Source organism: Cyanistes caeruleus, chromosome 3 (assembly GCF_971803275.1).
Source record: "Cyanistes caeruleus chromosome 3, bCyaCae1.hap1.1, whole genome shotgun sequence".
In the NCBI taxonomy this organism is placed as follows: Eukaryota; Metazoa; Chordata; class Aves; order Passeriformes; family Paridae; genus Cyanistes; species Cyanistes caeruleus.
This window is the reverse complement of record NC_141703.1, coordinates 40,615,479-40,635,980: the sequence shown is the minus strand read 5'-3', so window position 1 is coordinate 40,635,980 and position 20,502 is coordinate 40,615,479. Positions and strand designations below refer to the sequence as shown.

Genomic DNA, 20,502 nt, shown 5'->3' with positions numbered 1-20,502 from the left:
ATACTCAAAGATGGAAAGTACCTCATAAAATGAATTATCAAAATGTTGCCATGACATATATCAGCTGGTACACTGTCTACATCTGATGACATTTTGTAAAATCTACCTCAGACTAGCCTTTTCTACTGGCAATACTGAGACACAAAAATGGAGATGGTAAATTAGAAAGTGAGAGAAAATTTCAGAGGAATGGTATATTAGTTGTTTTTTTTATTTTTTTATGGTCTAAGGAACCCCATTTTTAAAGAACATGCAGTATTTTATTTTCATAACTATAGTTCTAAAACCTTTTAAAACCAAATTTTGTGAAGTAAAGAACGGTTGTTTTCATATGAAATCTGTCTGAAACTTACACAGTTTAAAAGTACTATTATCATAACGATCAGCTATTTCTCTAAAGTGATTAAGCAATGTCTTTATTTCCTATTTATTCTAGTTTTTTCCAAATTAGTATTTTTGACTTGAGTTTAGCATGACTAGACTATTAATGAAATATATTCTGTGCACTACTTTTATATGATGCCTCTTTGATTTAAGTTGTCAATGCAGACCTACTAACTTTAAATTATTTAAATATTTGTCATTGCTCATGTTACAAATAACATACTAGATTGGCACGTTATGATAAATCATGCAAGATAGAAACCGCTATTCCCTTTTAGTAATTTTAAAGTTGTCTTATACTTTCACCCAGAAAATATTTGAAGAGTAGGTAAATTGAGCTAATGCCACAAATACACGAAGGGAGTTGGAGTGGAATGAAACAATTTAATGACTTGTAAAAGCAATAATTTAAATGTCACCTGGCACACTTCAAAATGACTTTTTCCTGTCATTTAAAGAACAGAACTGGACTTGAAGTTTGACATTATGTATGCTTCCACTATCTCCTACTGGAAAGCTGAATTTTGTGATTGCTAATCCAAGTGATAACTTATACCATACTATTTAATAATAATTATTCTTCAAGCATTATAAAAGGCATATTGCTTCCTTGACACTAGATGTTAGAACGGTAGTTTTTCCACTATGGTGTAGATTTTCTCCAACAGACAATCGGGGTGACAATGAAATACTGTGATAATTAAACAAGAGTGGCAAAATGTGAAAGCATGCTGAGTTAAGAACCCTATTTAGTATCACATTTAATTCAGTAATTCAACCAAATATTGCTGATAGAATTACATGGAGAACTTATTAAGTATGAAGTAAAGCATTTCTCAATTACAATACTACTGGCTTACAGGAAGAACAATTTTTCATATTAGGACAGCTACAATCAGGACATGTCCATTTATTTACTATTCATCTGGATCTTCTATTAAGTAATCTGTTATGGAGGAAAGATCTTCCCCAGTAAGAACACTACCACACATTGGGCCGGGGCCCAATCTCAGCAGCAGTGTTGTACTTAGAACTCATGTGTGTGGATCCCCACAAAATTTATTAATAGTATTTTGCCTCTTTCCACTGTGACTAGTTCTGCTACTAATTCAACAAAAGTTTTCACCTAGGAAAATATCACTCCAGTAGAATCCATGAGGACTAAGTGCCTGAAATTAGCATGTGCTCATGGCATCTCCTGCATCAGACAGGAAACATTTAAGAGAGTGATAATGAGCTCTCCCTGGAGTTATCTTCTGCTCAATGAAATTGCCTGGAATCCATCTAGCTAGCTGTCAAACATGAATATCTGACTGCAGGATTTGGATATAAATCTGTATTACTGTCATTACAGTCAAATGCAAACATAAAAATATAATTTGAAGAAAAAGAAAGCTTAAATATCTTACCTGGCTCTTATTGGGAAGTTCTGAGCAATGTCCTTCATTACCTTTAAGGCATCATAAACAGGGGTAGACATAATTCGAGTAGCTGCTTGAAAACTAAGATCTAGGGTGGGAGGAGGAAAATAAATTTAAAAAAAAAAATATCACTGGAAATACCACTCAATCATTACTGCCTATAGTCAGAAAACTGTTTCATATACACAGTCTCACTATTTACATATTTTATGTTTCAGTCATTGATTCAACAGTTATGAAAGTTACATTATTAAAGTTGAAAAACTGGTCACATGAAAGTTTGAAATACTAAATTCAGGTTTTTCTACAGAATTCTGCTTGACTATCTTGAACATACACATTGTATATGTAATTTCTAAATTTACACTCTGAAAACACTCTGAAAAAGCCCAGACCATTCGCCACGAGGTATTAAGCCATCATCAAAAGGGTAGTACCACACTAAAACCTAGATAGACACCAATCCACAGATACCCATAACTGCAGAAAGAGCAAGACCTTCCCAGATCCAGGATTTGACAAGTTTTTCAGATAACAGATATATTTAATGTAGAAAGCTGGACTGAGCATGAGAATTTTACAACTTTCAAAAGGAGCAGCAAATTCACAGAGAAAATGGTGACTCATAAATGGAAAGTCAAACTACTGTAAAATTTCAGTTCTCATAAACACATAGCACATTTTTAAAGGGATTTGTTTTCCAAACTAAGTAAATTTTCAGATAATGGGACAGCTTAAAATTAATCTGTCTATCCACTGAAAAAATAATAATGAAAGTCATTTAGCTATCTCTGGAGTCTAACTTGAACATGACAAATTTTGACATGTAAGACTAGGACTAATCCAATTTTGGTACCAATGAGGTAAAACAGTACTATACTAGATGCTTCCATGCACCTTGTACACATCTACATAGCTAACTCATGCAGTGATGGGTTTTCCTCATAATCTCCTAGTTAAGATGTTTAAGCAAAAACTGAAAACCTCAGGTTATTCAGTTTGAGGAAAGCTGATGACACATACAGTAAAAAACACTGGGCAGAAAGTCATAGAGGATGCTGCCTAGTAAAAGTTTGCACCATCTTCTTGAAGCAAATAGGAATTAAAAAATATGAAGGCTGAATTGAAGTGCATAAGACATTCCTAGTTTGGCCTGACAAGGTACTTCTTGGCTGAAAAAAATTGGTGAGTGAGAGATAGAATGTTAACTTCTATTTCTTAATACTTTTTTTTAACAAAAAGTATAAAAATAAATCTCTCTTAAATTAGGTTTCAGAACCCTTTCAATAGGTGCAGAAGTTGTGATCAGTTGAAGCAACAACACCCAGTTGCTGCTGTTACTACAGAAAGTGAGGAAGCTGTGAACTTGGGTCATACACCTAAAACCCTTCATAAATTGTTAATAATTTCCATTATATGCTGAACAGCTAGGATACAACTATTCAAATACTGCTGAGGCCAAATGACATCTTTTTACTTCCTCAGTTCTCTCTGGTCAGGGCTGTCAAATACAGACCTCCCCTTGCAGCACCCTAACACAGCTGAGAGCACAGTGTAAGGCACCTTGAGGAAAAAGCACTTATTAATTACTTACCTAAAATATAAAAGCTCTTGAAAGACAACTCTTGAATGGCGTTTAGGTTCATTTATAAATAGAAGTATGCCCTATAGCTGAAGTAGTTTTGCTTAAATTTAGTTAGATTTTTACTTCGAAGCTAATTAAAGGAAATCAGAGAGAAGCTGAGCCATTAATTCAGCCACTATAATTAGTCATTAAGAATGACTGTCATGTCAGCAGTAAGGGTATCAAAACAACTGCACCAAAAAATGTGGGGGCTGAAGACTGAAGATCCTGAACCATAAGCCACTATGTCTTCCTGACATAAATTAACAGCATCCCAACACTTAACTACTTTCAACACTAAGAACTGGCTTCTTGGGGAGCAGCATCAGTTTCCTTTTTCATATATATAGCCATAACACCACAGAAAAGACCACCACTAAACAGAGACCTTGTACTGTCTTTTGAAGGTAGACATTAAAGAGATTGAAGTTTCATGGCTGCTTCAGCTTTAATACCAGCCAAGTGGCATTCAATCACACACAAAAAGAAAAATAGTCAAACTCATTATTTTCTTTTCTATTTTTTTCCAAAGTAGAATTCTCAAGAGAACTTTAAAGCAATATTTTTCAATTGGTTTTAATTTTGGACACAGGTAAATCCTGCAGTTGAACTTCATTGATAAAAGACTGCAAGTGAACTACAATTATCCCACACAGCTAGTATCAGACCAGACACTGCTAGCAAGCTCTGTAACAGCACGGTCCCAAAAGAAACTGAAGCTCAGGTGGTTGCTCAGTCTCCATCACTGCACCAATATATAGGCAAACTAATTTTGACCAGGTTGTCCTCTAAAGCTGAAGAATGTAAGGGGGAACTTAAATGTTATCACATTTTCTGAGAGATTTATATTTTATGGCGGTTTACAATTTCAGTCAAGCTAGAGAATGTCCTGCACATCATCAGCACACAAGCTTTAGCAATCAACATATTTGTTTTCCTTTTCTACATGAAAGCTTTTAAAAGCATTTTCTTCCACTTATATTTAAAAACACAACAATGTGAACTCCAGTACACTGATAAAATTTATAAATTAAAGGAAACAGGCTGTCCTAACATGTATTTCATCCCAACCCAGCAGTCATGTCAAAATTATATCTTTTTCTTGACCTCTAAAAAATGTCTAGAACAAGTTTTAGTACCTGAGATGACACATCAGACAGAAAAACAGGCAATATATCTCTCTGTCTTATAAAATTACTTCAATGTTGCCTTAATTTCTAGCATACAATAAAAGGTATCAGCACATGCCTTTTAAATACCTGTGGTATATAATGGCCTTTTTATGAAATTATGTCTCCTTTTAAAAAACCTTCTGTCATATTGTCAATACATTAAAATAATAAAGGAATATTAAATGGACCATTGTGTTAATTTAAAAAAAAACGCAATACATACCCTGCATCTCCCAAACCTTCAGTGGTTCCATGTTGTTAGCAGTTTCAATTAGATGGTTTTTAAACTCTATCAGATTACTCTTCAGATCAGGATGCTTCCGTCTACAATAAAACATTTTATTACAAAAAAGAATCAATTACATCCATCAATGTTTGTTTTTATCTACAGTACTGCTCCAGCTAATATTGTATTCCTAGGATAACAACCAAGAATGAACTTAATTCATTCTTGAAACAAAAACACGGATTTTTGGTGAGAAAAGGTGATTTCTGAGGGCTAAACACCAGTTAAAGAGACTCACAGAATTATTTGGGTCAGAAAGGACCTTTTAGATCCTTAAGTCAAACCATTGGGCCAACACTGTGAAGTCCACACTAAACCATGTCCCTGAGTGCCACATCTACCCAGGGATAGCAACTCAATCACTTTCCTGGCCAGCCTGTTCCAGGGCTCAACAACTCTATCCATAAGGAAATTCTTATTAAATACCAAGAATTCACTTACTTTGTAGTGATCTGTCTCAAAACCTGCCACATAAATTTAGATGGAATAAATTAAGGCAAAGATTGGACAGTATTAACACACCATACAGGTAACTGTTTATTTGGCTTACAATAGAATTATGTACACCTAACTGTACATAAACTGTACCATATATTGACTGAAATTGAATCTTTGTGGCATTAACTACAAGAGGTATAGGCAAGACAAAGCCTCAATTGAGAACACGTTTTATAAATTGAAAGCACTCAATCTACTGAGCACACAGATCATCTGTCAGACCTAAAGAACATCGTACACAAAAGCTTAGCTATTTGTTTTGATAACATAATAGGTAGGTAAAAAAGTTTTGAAGGCAAATATTCAGCCTGCTACGAGACATCCTTGAAAAAAACCCACAAACTCCATTAAATTTCTACACATTTTATGTCTTCTGCTTACATTCATAACTATTTCATAGCTGAGAAAAGGAAAACTTTTGACATGGCTGTAACAGAGGGACAATTTACAGACTACTGAAACATCTATTTCACCTCCTTTATTAAAAAGAGAAAAACCAAATTAATCTAGAAACAATGTCAAAAAGACAGAATTATCTGACAGCTGCACAAATCACTCACAATGGAGAACCAAGAGACTAAGTATAGCTAAACCTAGCAAAATACAAGAAAAAAAGCTCAGATAAAGATATGGCATAAGCATTTGGTATTACCTGCTGTACAGAATCTCAAACACATAGGTGAAACGACAGGGAAACCTCAAGATCTGAGTGCACTTCTACTTCAATGTGTTTAAGAACACAGAGGCAGGAAAGGAGGGGATAGGCTCTCACGAATTTAGACAGAATTAGCAGCTCTGAACTCTGAGATTTACAGTTTCGTGACAATATCTAGAAACACATTTACTTTTTGTTTTAAATAATGAGAGAATGACATCTAGAAAAGACCCACAATCCCAAGGGTTTTTGCCGAAGAAAAAAACTTATGATCCGCTACATGGATGTGCTACAGGAAAAAGGAAGCACTCTGCATGACTGAACTCACAAAATGAATCCAGCAACTGAGGACTGGAAGAAGTGCTTAGTAGGGTAACATTCAATTTCATCTAACAGATCACAGCTTGGAGATAAGAGTTCCTGATGGAAAAGAACACAAATTCACAAATGCCAAAATGAGATGGTATCTATAATAAGCCCATTTTCCTAGAAATATCACTCCTTAACTCTATGAAATCCATTACTATCCTTCTTAAAAACACCTTATGGAGATACATCACGTGGGTTTGGATTTCTTGTGCTACTCTTACATTTTGAAAACCAACATTTTGATTCTAATTATCTAACAAATGGGAAATCACAATGTTCTAAGTTTTTGTGAGTGTTACCCAGGCAGATATTTTTAATTTAAAAAGTTTACTATATACATTCTAAGATAATAAGAAAACTAGAAGCAATACATTGAAATTAACAGAATAAACAATCGTTGCATCTTTATGTTCTCAAGACATTTGAAAAAAAAAATCATAATTTCCACCAAATAAAGTAATTTCCAACATAAATCTCAGTTCTTCTATGAAAAAAACCCAGCTGGTTGAGGTTCCAGAAACAAACATAAAAGTTTAATTAAACTTAAATCAACTCACTTTAATTTGCCAAAGAGAAATCCTTGGACATCGCTTTCCTCCTCATCTTCCTCTTCTTTTGTCTCCTTTGCTCCTGAACACATAACACATGAAGACAATATAAGCCAAGAAAGTTTTTAAGAATTATAAAATGTAATAGAAACATACAATCACTAAGTTGTCATTCCCAGATATAGTTTTAATTAAATTCATACTTACATATTTTGACATCAAAAGTAATTACTCTACAGAAATTTGCAACATAAAAATTAATTTTTTAGTATCATTCATTTAGTAGTAACAATTTTCATATAAAATTAAGTAGGTGTAGTTTAACAGTTCACTTCCCAAAACAGACATTTCTCACTTTGATTAAGTGATAAGGTATAACTTATCAGTTAACTACTACCAAATTCACACTTGAAAAGCCTGATGACCTTAAAGCACTTTAGGGTAGTATTTAATGTAAGCCAGAGAACAGTTTCTTCCCCTTTAAAAAACTAAACTATTTTCTGACATGACTCAAAGGTCATTAAACCCTAGTCTTACCAAAGAGACTTAACTTTCCTTTTATCTTGTGAATGTCCCAGCAAGGTAATTTCTCTGTGTCACCATGCTGTAGTTACTACTTTCTGCAGTAAATGTCTTATTTCAATACATTGTGACATACAATGCTCCAAATTCTGTGGTACATCACATCTTTCCTACAGAAGATGGTAAAAGTATTTCCACAGAAATTCAGAGAAAAAACCTCCTCAGCTCTGAAAAACTAATGTGTAGATACTGTAGCCATTAGTATTTCAGAGATGCCAACAATCATAAGGTAACTGAAGTACAAAGGTAAACAATCTTAAAATTACTGAGAGGAAGAAGACCAGATTGTGTTTTGAAGAGCCACAGAAAGCAGCAATTAGTTACAAAATTGACTGTACCCTAAGCACAGATCTTTATGACTGTTCTCATCTATTTTGATTTGTTAGTTCCTATTATCTGAGATTTCCTCCTGTAGTCAGAAATTAAGTATAACCTTGAAAACATTAATGACTGAATATTGCACAAACTGAAGATTTTAATGCATTTCACTAGTACCTCCAACAAGATACCAAATTAATTAAAAAACGTACATACCTTTAACCTGTGTGTCATCTACTGCTTTATATTCTGTACTCTTTATTGCAAGTTCCACGCCATATCCAGATAAATACATTTTCCTGGAATTTGGTTTCTGTTTGATGATATTATTTTAACACAAGGAAAAAACATAACTTAAAAAATATCTTTAAAATAGATTAACAATATCCAATATTGTAACTTTAAAATAATGTGACTTTTAAGTCATTACTTAAATTTGTCTTTCAATTCAAAATGCAAGGCACATTGACAGTCCACTGAGAAGGCATGTAAAAGAATTTCCTTTATCTCCTGCAAACCACAGAAAGGCTGGTCAAAGGCAGCCTTCACACAACACTAGAAGGGAGACTAGAAAAGGCAGAGCATAGCACCCTACACAATTATTGATCCCTCACGACTCACATTTTAAACCGATACTAATTTCTTCGTAATGTTGGCAGACTTACAGGGTGTTACAAGGAAAATCTCTGTTTTTGCATCAGACTTACTCTTTTTAAAATTTTTGATAAGACAATTAATCATTTTCTGCAAGGAGTATTAATAAAATATATTAAAGGATCTCTGCTAAAAACAGGTTGCCACTTACTAAAAACAAACAACAGCCGCTTCTAACTTTGGAGTGGAAGTTTGACATTCAATACTGTAATTACGCAAAGCATACTTATTTCTGAATATATGTCCTAATTTGCCTCAAATGTATGAACATCCCCTTTCCAAAATGCAATCTGCACATGCACAGCAGCAATTTCTTGAAAGCCTTTAAGCTTTGGCTTGCAATTTCTAAGAACTATTCTGTACTGAATCCTCCAGGCTATAAGTGAAGACCCAGTAGAACTGGGAGGCTTCTCTGTCCATCCTCTAAGCAAAACTCAAGGTAGAGGGAGCAGAGAGCACCCTGTAAGTAGTCTCAGTGATACTGGTTAAAAAAAGAAAGAGACAGCAGAAAGACCTACCTCTTGTGTTCTCAATGCTCCCTCTTCTGGCATTTAATGTAAAAGAGGAGGGAGAATCCATCCCAGTGGGTACCAAAGAATAAAAATGGAGGTTGTGAGCAAGGAAATAAAGGGAAGAAAGGTCTGAAGAGAGAAGTGCAGGCAAGAAGACAACACACATTTGGGGAGACCACGAGGCATAAGCCAGGCAAAGCAATGAGACATTTAATATGCAAGGAGGCATTTAATTGAAATAAAAGCATAAAAGAACAAAGTTCAATAAAAAACTATACCCCACAGAACTTTGAATTCAAGACTGGTTTCCTGAAATTCTCTATTCCATTAATGTGAGCAAACAACTCAAAGTCATTGGCAAGCTACATGTCTCTTCTCCCTGAAATGCCTGGTCTACATAAAACACAGCAACCTCTCACTCCATCAGATTAGTCACACTATTTAAGAGTTGTATTGTGAATATAAATCACAAAAGCCTCCCAATAATCAAAACTGGGGACAATACAGCTCCATGTACTGGTATTTTTCTTGTTTTGTTTTGGGGAGAAGAGTAAGTTAAGAAAAGAATTCAGAAGCATTATGTTTCAAATAGTGACACTATGGAACACAAACATTCTAAAACTGGTCAATGCTGCTGGCTGTGATAACCCATGCTGCTGTATCTCAGTGAATATGAGATTACATGGAGAATATGTAAAAATATAAGTGGTAATTTCTCAATTTGATTCTCTTCTCTATTTTCCATTTTTCTAATTCTAGTTACTAGTATGTTCAGTCTGCTGCACCAAGATACACCAAAATCTTTGTACACCATACAAACTCAGACCTATAACAAAAACAGAGGTATTTCAAGATTAGTGATGCAATCAGTGCTTACACGCAGAATTGGTAACATTACTGCATTTTCCTGGCTTCATAGTTTGCATTTGGTGAATTACTTACCTACAGAGTTTTAATATTAGAAAATGTATTGTGCAAATGCAAAAATAAATGTAGAAAATGTGTTTTGTCAAAAAGTAAGCAAAGCAAAAACAGAATACTAACAGTTTACTGAAACAACATTGATTTGAATTGCATACCTGAACATAATGCCGGAGAACATAAACAATTTCCTCCTTTTTCGCCTTCTCAGATAAAATCTTGTGGAATTTGACAAAGCCTTTTGTACCTATTTCTGCATACAGAATAACCACTGGACCATCCTCTTTGAGAGCTGGGAATTTATGGTCTCCTTTATAAAGATATGGCCTGGGTCTGGTTTTAAAACAAATAGTTGTGATATTATAAAGTCAGAAAATTAATTAAAACAGTGGCAGTTTATCTACTTCATAATTAAAAAACCTAGGAAATGTTTATATGCTAGAAGTATACAAGCCATGTTAAAATCATCACAAAATAATCATGATTGTTCACAAACAAACCCAGAACAACAAATTCACACATTAAAGTATAAGAAACTGAAAAATCAGCATCAACTATAAATAATTGAAATATATTTTATCAAATCACAACACAAAACATATGAAAAGCAGAGCACTCGGATATTTTGTGCATAAGTAACAACCTGAAGCTTTTAATTTGAATGATACATTTATTACAGATGCATAGAGCAATCAGTGAGCAGCAGAGTAGCAGAGGGAGATTCCGTAAATTTTGAGGAAGCTGTGACCACACCTGGAAACTAACTGAGGTTATACTATTTTGAAACCATCAGGCCCTGTTAATTTAGCTAATTTTGCAAATTTTGACTGCCTACCTACACTCCTAATTGAAAACCAGGACTAGAAAAGTTATGCTGCAATGATTTCTTAGATGAATAAAAACATATTTTGAATAAAACCTGGGAAAGATGGAGAAGAAACAGAGGATATGATTGAGTAATACACTCAAGGTACTAATTATTGATGAGCACACTTTTTCAAAGTTGCCTTTGCACTGACCATCAAAACAGCAGTAAACTGTCTTCAAGCACTCCCAAGAGAAGTTAGGAAACTCTAATTCAACGCACAGTACAGAACTGTGCATGGTAGACACTCACGGAAGAGCCATACTGGAAAGCTGTGAGCAGAAAACCACAGTTTCTGTGATGCAGATCTTTGGAAAATCGTCAGTGTAAAAAAACATAGAAAAATTTACACTGCAAAGGTAACCTTTGTAGGTAATGTCCTGCAAACCCTCACTCCAAGCAGAAGCAATTTGTATGAGGTTAGTCAGGGTTTTAACATCAATTTCCTATATAAGTTTGGTAGGTATGCAATCAAGGACCTCACTTGTAAGGCAGAAATAAAAGGAGGGGCCCTGTTTAAGAATTAACTTGGGTACAGGTAGTTGGGTGTCACAGAAATACCAGGCAAGCTATCCCACTGCTATCTCAGGACAAGTCAGATCAAATAGGTGAGATCCAGGAGTCTGAAACGACTCTTGAATGAGCAAGCTCTGTGGAAGAACTGATCCAGATTTGCCCCAATGAAAGCATGTGGGATGTGACTTGTGCAACTTCCTTCTCACAAACAGAGAGACAAAAGCTGCCACTGTCATGGAGAGAGTGGAAAACCTCAACTAAGGGAGCTTCTCTTTTCCTAACTAACTTTATCCACTCTACTTCAACCAGTCAGCTAAGATGGTTACATGCCATGACTTGAATAGTGACAGTCTCATACCACAGTGCACATGTTTCATGAAAATATTAAGTGCTGCAATGAAACAACACTGCATAGAGCTCCGCTAATGACCTTGGGTTGAGAATTTAAGTGTTCAGCTCTTGTAAATCCAAGATAAGCCTCTGTTCTTTGTTTCTCTTCAACACTGAATAGTAGTGACAAGGAATTGATTCTCCTCCTCTTAAAACTGAAAGGTAATTAATTTCCTGCTGTAAGAGATGCTCATAAGAAGGCTGCCTGAAAGACAAGGAAGAACAGCTGGGCAGACAAAAAGAAAAAGATAAAAAAATTACACAGATGTGGAGTTCAGCATTTGCTAATCAGTTTCTAGGGTAGTACAGGCAACTATATGGTTGTCTAGATAGAACCCAGGATAGGGTGAAGAAACAGTGTTATAGAAGACAGCAAACAAGTACTGACAAATCTAAGGCACTGATTGCTTTGAGCAAAATGTGACTCAAATTAATGCTTCTCCTCACAGTGACAGCCCCAGAAACCTTAGTGCTGTGTTTTGGACAGTTAGCAAGATAGCAATCCCAATCATTTAACCATGTGTTCTTTGACATGGCCAGAGCCCTTGACTTCTGGAGCCATTGCACCTCCACACAAAATACTTCAAATTAGAGCCACACAGTCCATTGCAACATGGCTGAAAGTGTAAAAGACATAATCACAGTCGCTGCTGCATAAAGGACTGAATGAAGCAAAACCTTAACCTTGATATGCAGAATATCTGGGCTCTCCTTAGTCCAAAGAGCCTGATGCTGGGTTGAGATTATGAATCCACACAAAAAGAATGCTGCAGCCTCTTCTTTCTCTTCTGGTGAGATTTGAAATTATCAGTCCCTAAAATCAGGACATTTCTAGCATCCTCATCCAAACATAGTGAACAACTGAAAGCAGAACTTAAATTGGCCTGGGTGAACTGGAAGAGTCATGACATAACACAGAATGGAACACAAAGGAAAATAGTTTGAAATAAAAAACAATTAATAAATCAAAAATATGAAAAGACAGAAAGAACGACTGGTTTAGAGCAACCAGCTATGACATGGCACACTGTCCTTTATATCATTTGTTTACCAGGAAGAAAAAAAAAAGGAACAGGAGCACAGCCCTATCATTATCACCTAGCCTAAATATCACCAGCATAGGTGAAGCATCTGCTACCCAGAGTACAAATGGCATTAAGAGAGTTAACGATTACCTGAACATGTGAATGTGAACATGTTTTTCTCAGAGTCTAGCTCCAGGTACTCTAAATAGTTGAGTGACATCATTAGTTTTGGGATGTTGAGAAGGAGGGAAAATTTATCAATATTTTGTCCCTGCAACTCTGAATGGTGTGATGTGATTGACCGCAAAGTTACTGAAAATAGAAGACCAATCAAATAAAAGAAACTACAGTTTTGTTGCAAGTTCTTAATGATTTCTACAGTCTGTCTCTCAATTCTGAATAATTCTGGATTCAATTGTTTACTACTGTGATTTTCCAGAATTTTGTACATTTGGGAATAATACCTCCAGAAAGGAGAACATGCTGAATCCAGTTAATTGCTTTAAAAAATAATAAATTTAATTTATTTTAAAAATAACTAAAGTTTACTATTTTCAGACGTTGCACCAAAATGATATGGTCTCATGATGCTTTAATATATGGCCACAAGAATTCAACAGCACTTGACATTATCTGTAGTATATTTTGGCTTTTATGTGGGGAAAAAAAGACATTTTTTAGAAGAATATAATTGGTAAAAATGGGACATTGTAAACTAGACAGTGAATTGTTTTTACAGAAACCTTGGCTATTGAATAAACAAAAGACAATGATTTAGTAGGTTGTAATTTTATCAATGGACTTAGAATACACCACAAATCACACATGTAGAACACCAAATTATTTTCAGAAGCAACCAACCCCAAAGAGACAAATTTATAGGTTTTCAGGGCTTCTCCCTACAATTTATTTTTCACAGAAAGCAAAATCCAAAAATATACCCTACTAAATCATCTTTCAGCTCTGCATATCTCCATGAAGTGGTTGAGGGTATGGACACTAATGCATATTATGGAGACCATTGCAGGGGGGGAGGGGAAAATAAACAAAGAAAAAAATGCTACATGCAGGTCTTGAAAAACAACAAATTAATACTTTTGTTAAAAAAAAATAGATTAAATATAAAACTGTCATCTCTTTGTTACTGTTATTTTGATATTCTACACATTTTACTTCAGAGCTCCAATTCTGGACTGATGTAAGTTACCACAGGACAAAACCTGCAGAAAGGATTGATAGGTGCAAGCTCTAGCACAGGGTAAGGAAAGGTCATGCCAGTTGAGGTAGACTCTTCTTCTACTTCTATGCCAAGCCCTTGAAACCCAGAAAACCTCAAGCACAGTGACACTGACTACAGAGAAAGGTCTGTCAGCAGAGTACTCTGTGAGACATACAAAACTGTAAGTTTGTCTAGACAGTACACTATAACTTACACTTGACTATTCCATGTAAAAGAAAAAAAAAAAAAAAAAAAAGGAAAAAATACAAAATTGTCCATGTGATTAGAGGACCAAATGTCTATGATTTTAAAACCTACTTTGAGTCATAACTGACAAACTCTTATAATATTAAGCTCTTTAGTAATCTATTTTTCCTCTTAAACTAGATCATTATATTTACCTCTTAGTAGCCTTCTCTAGCAGCTTTTTTATTCTTTTAGTCTTACAGGTGTGCTTCCCATGGATAACCACAAATGCACTGCAGCCTTCTGGTGGAGGTTCATCAGCTGCAATCTAATATTTCAACAATTACACTCAACCAGAATGCTTTGATTGCACTTAAACTCACATCCCTTTGATTAAAATAACTCAACAGCTGCCATTAAGCTGTGTTTCTAATTAAGCCCATTCAAAACTGGGTACGTGGGGGGAAAAGCAAAAAAAAAGAAAAACATTAAAAGATTAAGACCCTATAACCTTTGTGAGATGTAGTCTATTAAATGCAGTCATACTCCAGAAAATGAAAAGTACATTTATCTTCTGTAAAAACAGGACTGAGAAATCTCCTGCACAAGCTGAAATCACAGCCTGTACTCTGAGATATTTTTAATTTTGGTTGTTATCAGCAATCATGTTAACATTCAAAGATTAGTCTTCTAAACCAATAAATCCCAAACAAATAACACCAAATTTTGATTCTCTCTCCCATCCTCTGCCTTTTTAATGAAACTCTACTCAGCTATACCAATATGAAGTGGGAATAATGTGACTGCATGTCAGTGAGTCTGGATTCACCAGCTGAAAGGTAAAAACAAAAAGACATGAGTTTGAGATGATGATATTCCTCCAGAGAATACCTGCAGAACCCCCTAACTTTATTGCAGCTTATTACCTTTCAGAAATACGGATTTCTCACTTTATCCTTAAGGTGGCATTGCTAAAAGGAGGAGTAGCAATTTTATGTTTAGAGGCACAGTTAATTTATGTCCTCTCACTTTTTCATTAACAATGCAGGTTTTCCTAATTTTTTAACTTATTAAATACTAAAACAATGAGAAAGATGAGAAATCCACTAAATAACAAATACAAATCACTTGAAGCTACAGGAAATGTCCTACTCTGGGAATGTCTGAATTCCCACAGGATTATTTGACACAATGCCAAAAATCCCCAAAACCTGAGTTTTAAAAAATGAACAATTGCAAAAGAATTCTACCTTGAAAGGAATGCTATCCATACAACTGAACATGAATATTTGTTCCTGTCAATATAACCAGCTTAAAAAGCATCAGCTTTATCATGTTTGATTCCAAATAATACTGGTATATATTTTACTGAACTATAACAAACATTATTTAGCCAAAATACCACATTCAATCACGTACCAAATGTATCAGGCAATACTCTCACCTGCAGAAACATCTGAACAGTTGGAGAATAAGCCCGTATGGAAAGCGCAAACTTCAATAGATTGATCTGCAAATTGGATAAAAATTGTCCTGCTTTCTTCAAGATTAAATTGTAATAGGAGTACTCTGAATCTGTTGAAGAGAGGAAAAAAAAGAAAAGAAAAGCCAATCTTTTAGTACTTAGCCCTAAACAATGAATGGCATATCCACCTACACTACATAAGCGAGCATTAATGCCAGTGCTGTTTGGCATTCTAAAGTTTTCAGTGTTGTCCACTAATAACTATTTCCTTTCCTACAAATCCAGAGGCCTAATATCACAAAAAAAAACCCAACAAAAAACCCACCAACAAAAGAGAGGTCAATAGCACAAGTTAATACAGAAATTATTTTCAGCAATATAAAAACCCACTCAGCAATAATGTCCCATGAAAAACCTATGTAGAGAGTCTTGAATAGAGCATTATTTTACAAATAATTTCCTCACATTTAGTTTTGAAATACTTCAACCATGCAACTTACATAAATAAAAATCTTCTAAAGGTGTCATTCTTTGAGCTAATCTCACATATTCTATTTCTTCCTTCAAAACACATGATAAGCAAAAGTACGAGAATGGATACAACATGTGAAGCAGCCTCCTCCTTCCCTGCATATCTTGTATTTTCAAGGTCAAAATTAGGACTCTGAGTAAGAAGGTAGGTGGATGGTGTCTGGAAATGATAGAAGTGATAATACAGAACACTGGTTGGAAATAATTAACCTTCAATTCTCATTCTAGAGGCATACTCAATTTTCATAACTAAGCAGCTTCTATCCTCTCATTTTCTTCTTTACAACCCTGTCGTGGTTCTAAAAATAAGATAAAATAAAATCTTCTATTGCTCTTAAAGCCTCTAGTGTCTCCTTTCTGCCTTCTCCTCCTTAAAACCCCTTATTTAGAAAGGCTGAATTTGCTGTAATTCACTAGAAAAAACCCCTAACATTTGAAGAGTGTACAGTCTGCATTTCAAGGAAGGTCCTTCCCATGAATTCTATATGATGTCCTGGTTTCAGCAGGGGTAGAGTTAATTTTCTTCCCAGTAGCTGGTACACTGCTGTGTTTTGGATTTGGTATGAGAATTATGTGGTAACACAGTAGCTTTAAGTTGGGGCTAGACAGTGCTTATCCTGAACCAGGACTTTTCAGTTTCCCAGGCTCTGCCAGCACCAAGGTGCACAAGAAGCTGGGAGGGAGCATGGGCAAGAGAAGCTGACCTGAACTGGCCAAAGGGCCACTCCATGCTGTGGAATGCCACACTCAGTATATAAACTGGGAGAGTTGGCTGGGAGCTGTTGATCCCTGCTTGGGGACAGGCTTGCCATCAGTCAGTGGGTGATGAGCAATTGTATCATGCATCACTTGAGACAAGTTTTATTCCTCTCTTGTTTCAGTTGTTACTATTATTATATTTCAATTTATTTCAATGATTAAATGGTTTTTATCTCAACTCACAGGTTTTACCTTTTCCTAATGCTCTTCCTCAGCCTACTGCGGAGGACAGAGAGTGGACATGTGCTGCTTAGTTGCCAGAAGGGGTCAATCCATCACATATAGTTGTTACAGTCTTACATTATATTCAATGGATGAAAAACCAATCTATGTTCTCTACACCTACACATAGCCCTGGCAGAACCCAAATTGCAACAAAGCTGGTGAAGGCTCTCAGCACAAGTCCTATGAGGAGCAGATGAGAGAGCTGGGGATGTTTAGCCTGAAGGAATCTCAAAGGAGATCTTATCACTCTCTGCAACCACCTGAAAAGAAGCTGTAGCCAGGTCCGGGTCAGCCTCTTCTCCCTGGCAAGTATCAACAGGACAAGGGGAAATGGCCTCAAGCTGTGCCAGGGGAGGTAATGCAGGATGGACATCAGGAAGAATTCTTTCACTGAAAAAATTAGAATGGGCTGCCCAGGGAGGTAATGCAGTCACCATTCTCGGAGGTGTTCAAGAGGTGACTGGGCGTGGCACTGACTGCTATGGTTTAATTGACAGAGCAGCAATCAGTCAAAGGCTGGACTCAGCCTTTGAGGTCTTGTCCAAACTTAGTGACTCTATTGCTCTAAATGAGATAAACTTGGCTTCACACATTCAAAAGAGTGAATATAAAAATTTGGAAGCAACAAATCCTTCCAGATGGAAACTTTTTATAAATAACTGTATTTTCAAATTTTCTTCAAAATTATCTCCACAAAAATAAAATTAAATCTGAAATTTCTGCCTCTCCACTCAGCTCCAAATAACACCCTATTGAAGACAATGAAGAGCAATTAAATGCATAATTCTAAAGATACTGCCTAAATCATTTTTACCACTAGTCCTTAATTTTTTTTGGCTTACAAATCTCATCTGTGCTTGCACTGCTGTGTTTAAAACAGCTGACATTTTTTCCTGGAAGATGATTACGATGATGATGATTTTCATACAAAAAAAAAAAAAAAAAGATATTTTTTTGTCTGCCTACAAAAATGACTGTACAACACGCACAAGGATATATTTATCAAATCAAGCATCCACTGCTACTACTTATTAGCGCTGTTGGTTTCACTTAGAATACAACTGTACTTTAAACTTCACCAAGATGCATTAATTCATATCAAATTTTATATGAGCTACCTGATGCAAAACGAATTTTTAGAGTTTATTATATATACAGAAGCACACAGACTATTCCGAGATGGAAGGAATCCACAAGGACCCTCAAGTTCAACACTACAGTGAACTTAAGCGGACTCTTGAAGCCTGTACATGGATTGAACCTGTGACCTTGGTGTTATTAGCACCATGCTCTAACCAACTGAGCTAATTTCAGTTAAACAGAACAGTGGTCCTGTTCTATGGTTTGCAAATTATTTTCACATAGTATTGAATCTTTGAAATTTGGTACTACTTGACCTCTAAGTTGATTTGAACATTGCCAAAAGAGTAGAAGTCACAGTAAGTTTCTTAGGATGTTACAGGGAATCACAAAGAACCAGATCTTTCTGGTTATAAAATCCTGCATGACAGCATAGTACCACTAAATCCTTAACAAAGTCAATTTAAAAGTAAATAAGAGACCACATTAACAGGATACAGCTCCAGACTGCAGACATCTGAATGCACATGTATGAGCTTCACATCAGCGAACTTTCATCCTAGCCATGAGAAATATAGCCTAGTGGCCAACAAAACCTGAGAAGCTCACTCTGAAGATGCCTTAATTTGCCTGCTGAAAAACTCTCTCAACTCCTGTAGCCAAATTGATTTGACTGACTACAGCAAAAACTGAACAGCCAGCCAAGCAGACTCACATTTAACTGTTGACATTTACTATCTACAACTTACAGCAATTATCTTTTATCACAGGTAAGTTAAAAGTAATTAAGAGAGACAACCAGGGCAATCACAAAAGATAAGAAAGTATTATAGCACAGTGCCTCAGACCTCATGTACACACACAGCACAAAATTAATCTGAATAAATGCTGGTAACCCACAAGAGAATTCAAAGTACTGAGGCACAGGAAATAGGGAGAATAAACATAAGGGACAAAATTAATCAGAAGAACACAGTGTGCTGGAATAATTACTTGGTGGGATGGATGTATGAGGATTGTTCCAACTGCATAGATATGAATGTCTGGATCCACAGATCAGCTAGGGAGTTAGCGATCACAGGCAACAGCGGTTCAGGCAATCACTGGCCAGTTGAATCTCTGTGCCATTCAAGCAAGATTCCAGTAAAGAGGGAATACTTTATTTTACTGCCTTATTAGTATAGAAATGCCATGTTTGTGAAACTAATTCCTCTGGAATCTTTAACGTTTATATACACATAAAAAATACTTGTTTAATTTAGTTGTGAATAATGTGTAGTCTTCCAGACTGCAAAAAATAATTTGCATGATTGTTGTTTATATGAAATATGCTGTTATAATTTTTTTCAGGGAAAATTGCTTCCTTACAGAAAATATGTTTGTGTGTTGGTTTTGTTTTGGGTTTTAATATATATTTATGAGGCTGCTGAAAATTCAATATATAAACTGAAGCACTTGGGAAGACAGTAAACACTCAAGTGATAATTAGTCAGCAGGGAACTGGCTACTCACTTTCCCCCAGTGATCATAAATTAACCTTTAGGGATATAAAAACAGTAGGAAGTTTAAAATGCCATCTTCAGTGTTTTGTGAGTGCTGGTCTTAGTACAAAATTTTTGCAGCTTTTATTTCTTTATAACATACCTGCAGCTCAAAACAGCATCATCTACCTTTCCAAGTATTTGGCAGAAAATATGTTGCACACTAAGTAGATATAAACAAGGTTGCCCATGTTATCTGATGACCTCACATTAATTTAATACAGTGTATCCCATCACTAACCTTTTCCTGTTTTTGATATGGTATAATCAAGATGCTGCCCAAGTTGATTTGAGTTCATATTTAATGTAGACTTCCTGCTTATGCAGAGCATCCATTTCCTTAGGTTGAGACTAACCCAACTATGACTTCACTCTTAGGAAAGCGACTTGGTGCCAGAACTTCAAGTTTCCCTGCATTATTGTCATAGTTGTGCATTGGCCATAAAGATAAATATGCACATCAACTTCTCAATATGCTTAATTAAAGTAGTGTTTGAATATAGTCTCAAGGTTGCCAACTGCCAGCATCTAACAGTTCATTGGCATTATAGGTCATGGAGATCATTCGACTGTAATTTATTTATTCTTAATCACAGAATTTGTTCTCAATCACAGTTTATCCAGGAGAAGCAGGTATTTGACTAACAGCTAATTTCAACAGACATCTGTGTCACTAATAATAAATGTCATTAAAGCTTCAAACTCCTTCTCCAAGCAAGCAAAAAAGAAATGGCTGATAAAAAAAAATCCTGACAC

The 20,502-nt window shown here is 35.5% G+C and overlaps 1 protein-coding gene across 5 annotated transcripts in view; it reads right to left on the bottom strand.

The window, feature by feature from the left end:
- Positions 1-20,502, bottom strand: part of UGGT2 (UDP-glucose glycoprotein glucosyltransferase 2) — an 80,974-nt gene that overhangs the window by 57,019 nt on the left and 3,453 nt on the right. For 3 of the 5 annotated variants that reach the window (XM_023947600.2, XM_023947589.2, XM_086880878.1), the window contains exons 3-9: positions 15,590-15,720; positions 14,361-14,473; positions 10,103-10,277; positions 8,074-8,170; positions 6,967-7,039; positions 4,825-4,925; positions 1,794-1,893 (exon numbers count right to left, since the gene is read on the bottom strand). In XM_023947600.2, the coding sequence (XP_023803368.2) occupies positions 1,794-1,893; positions 4,825-4,925; positions 6,967-7,039; positions 8,074-8,170; positions 10,103-10,277; positions 14,361-14,473; positions 15,590-15,720 (790 nt within the window). Of the gene's footprint in view, positions 1-1,793; positions 1,894-4,824; positions 4,926-6,966; positions 7,040-8,073; positions 8,171-9,029; positions 9,056-10,102; positions 10,278-14,360; positions 14,474-15,589; positions 15,721-20,502 lie in introns of those variants that run through there. The other 2 variants (XM_086880876.1, XM_086880877.1) reach the window with 2 other exon arrangements.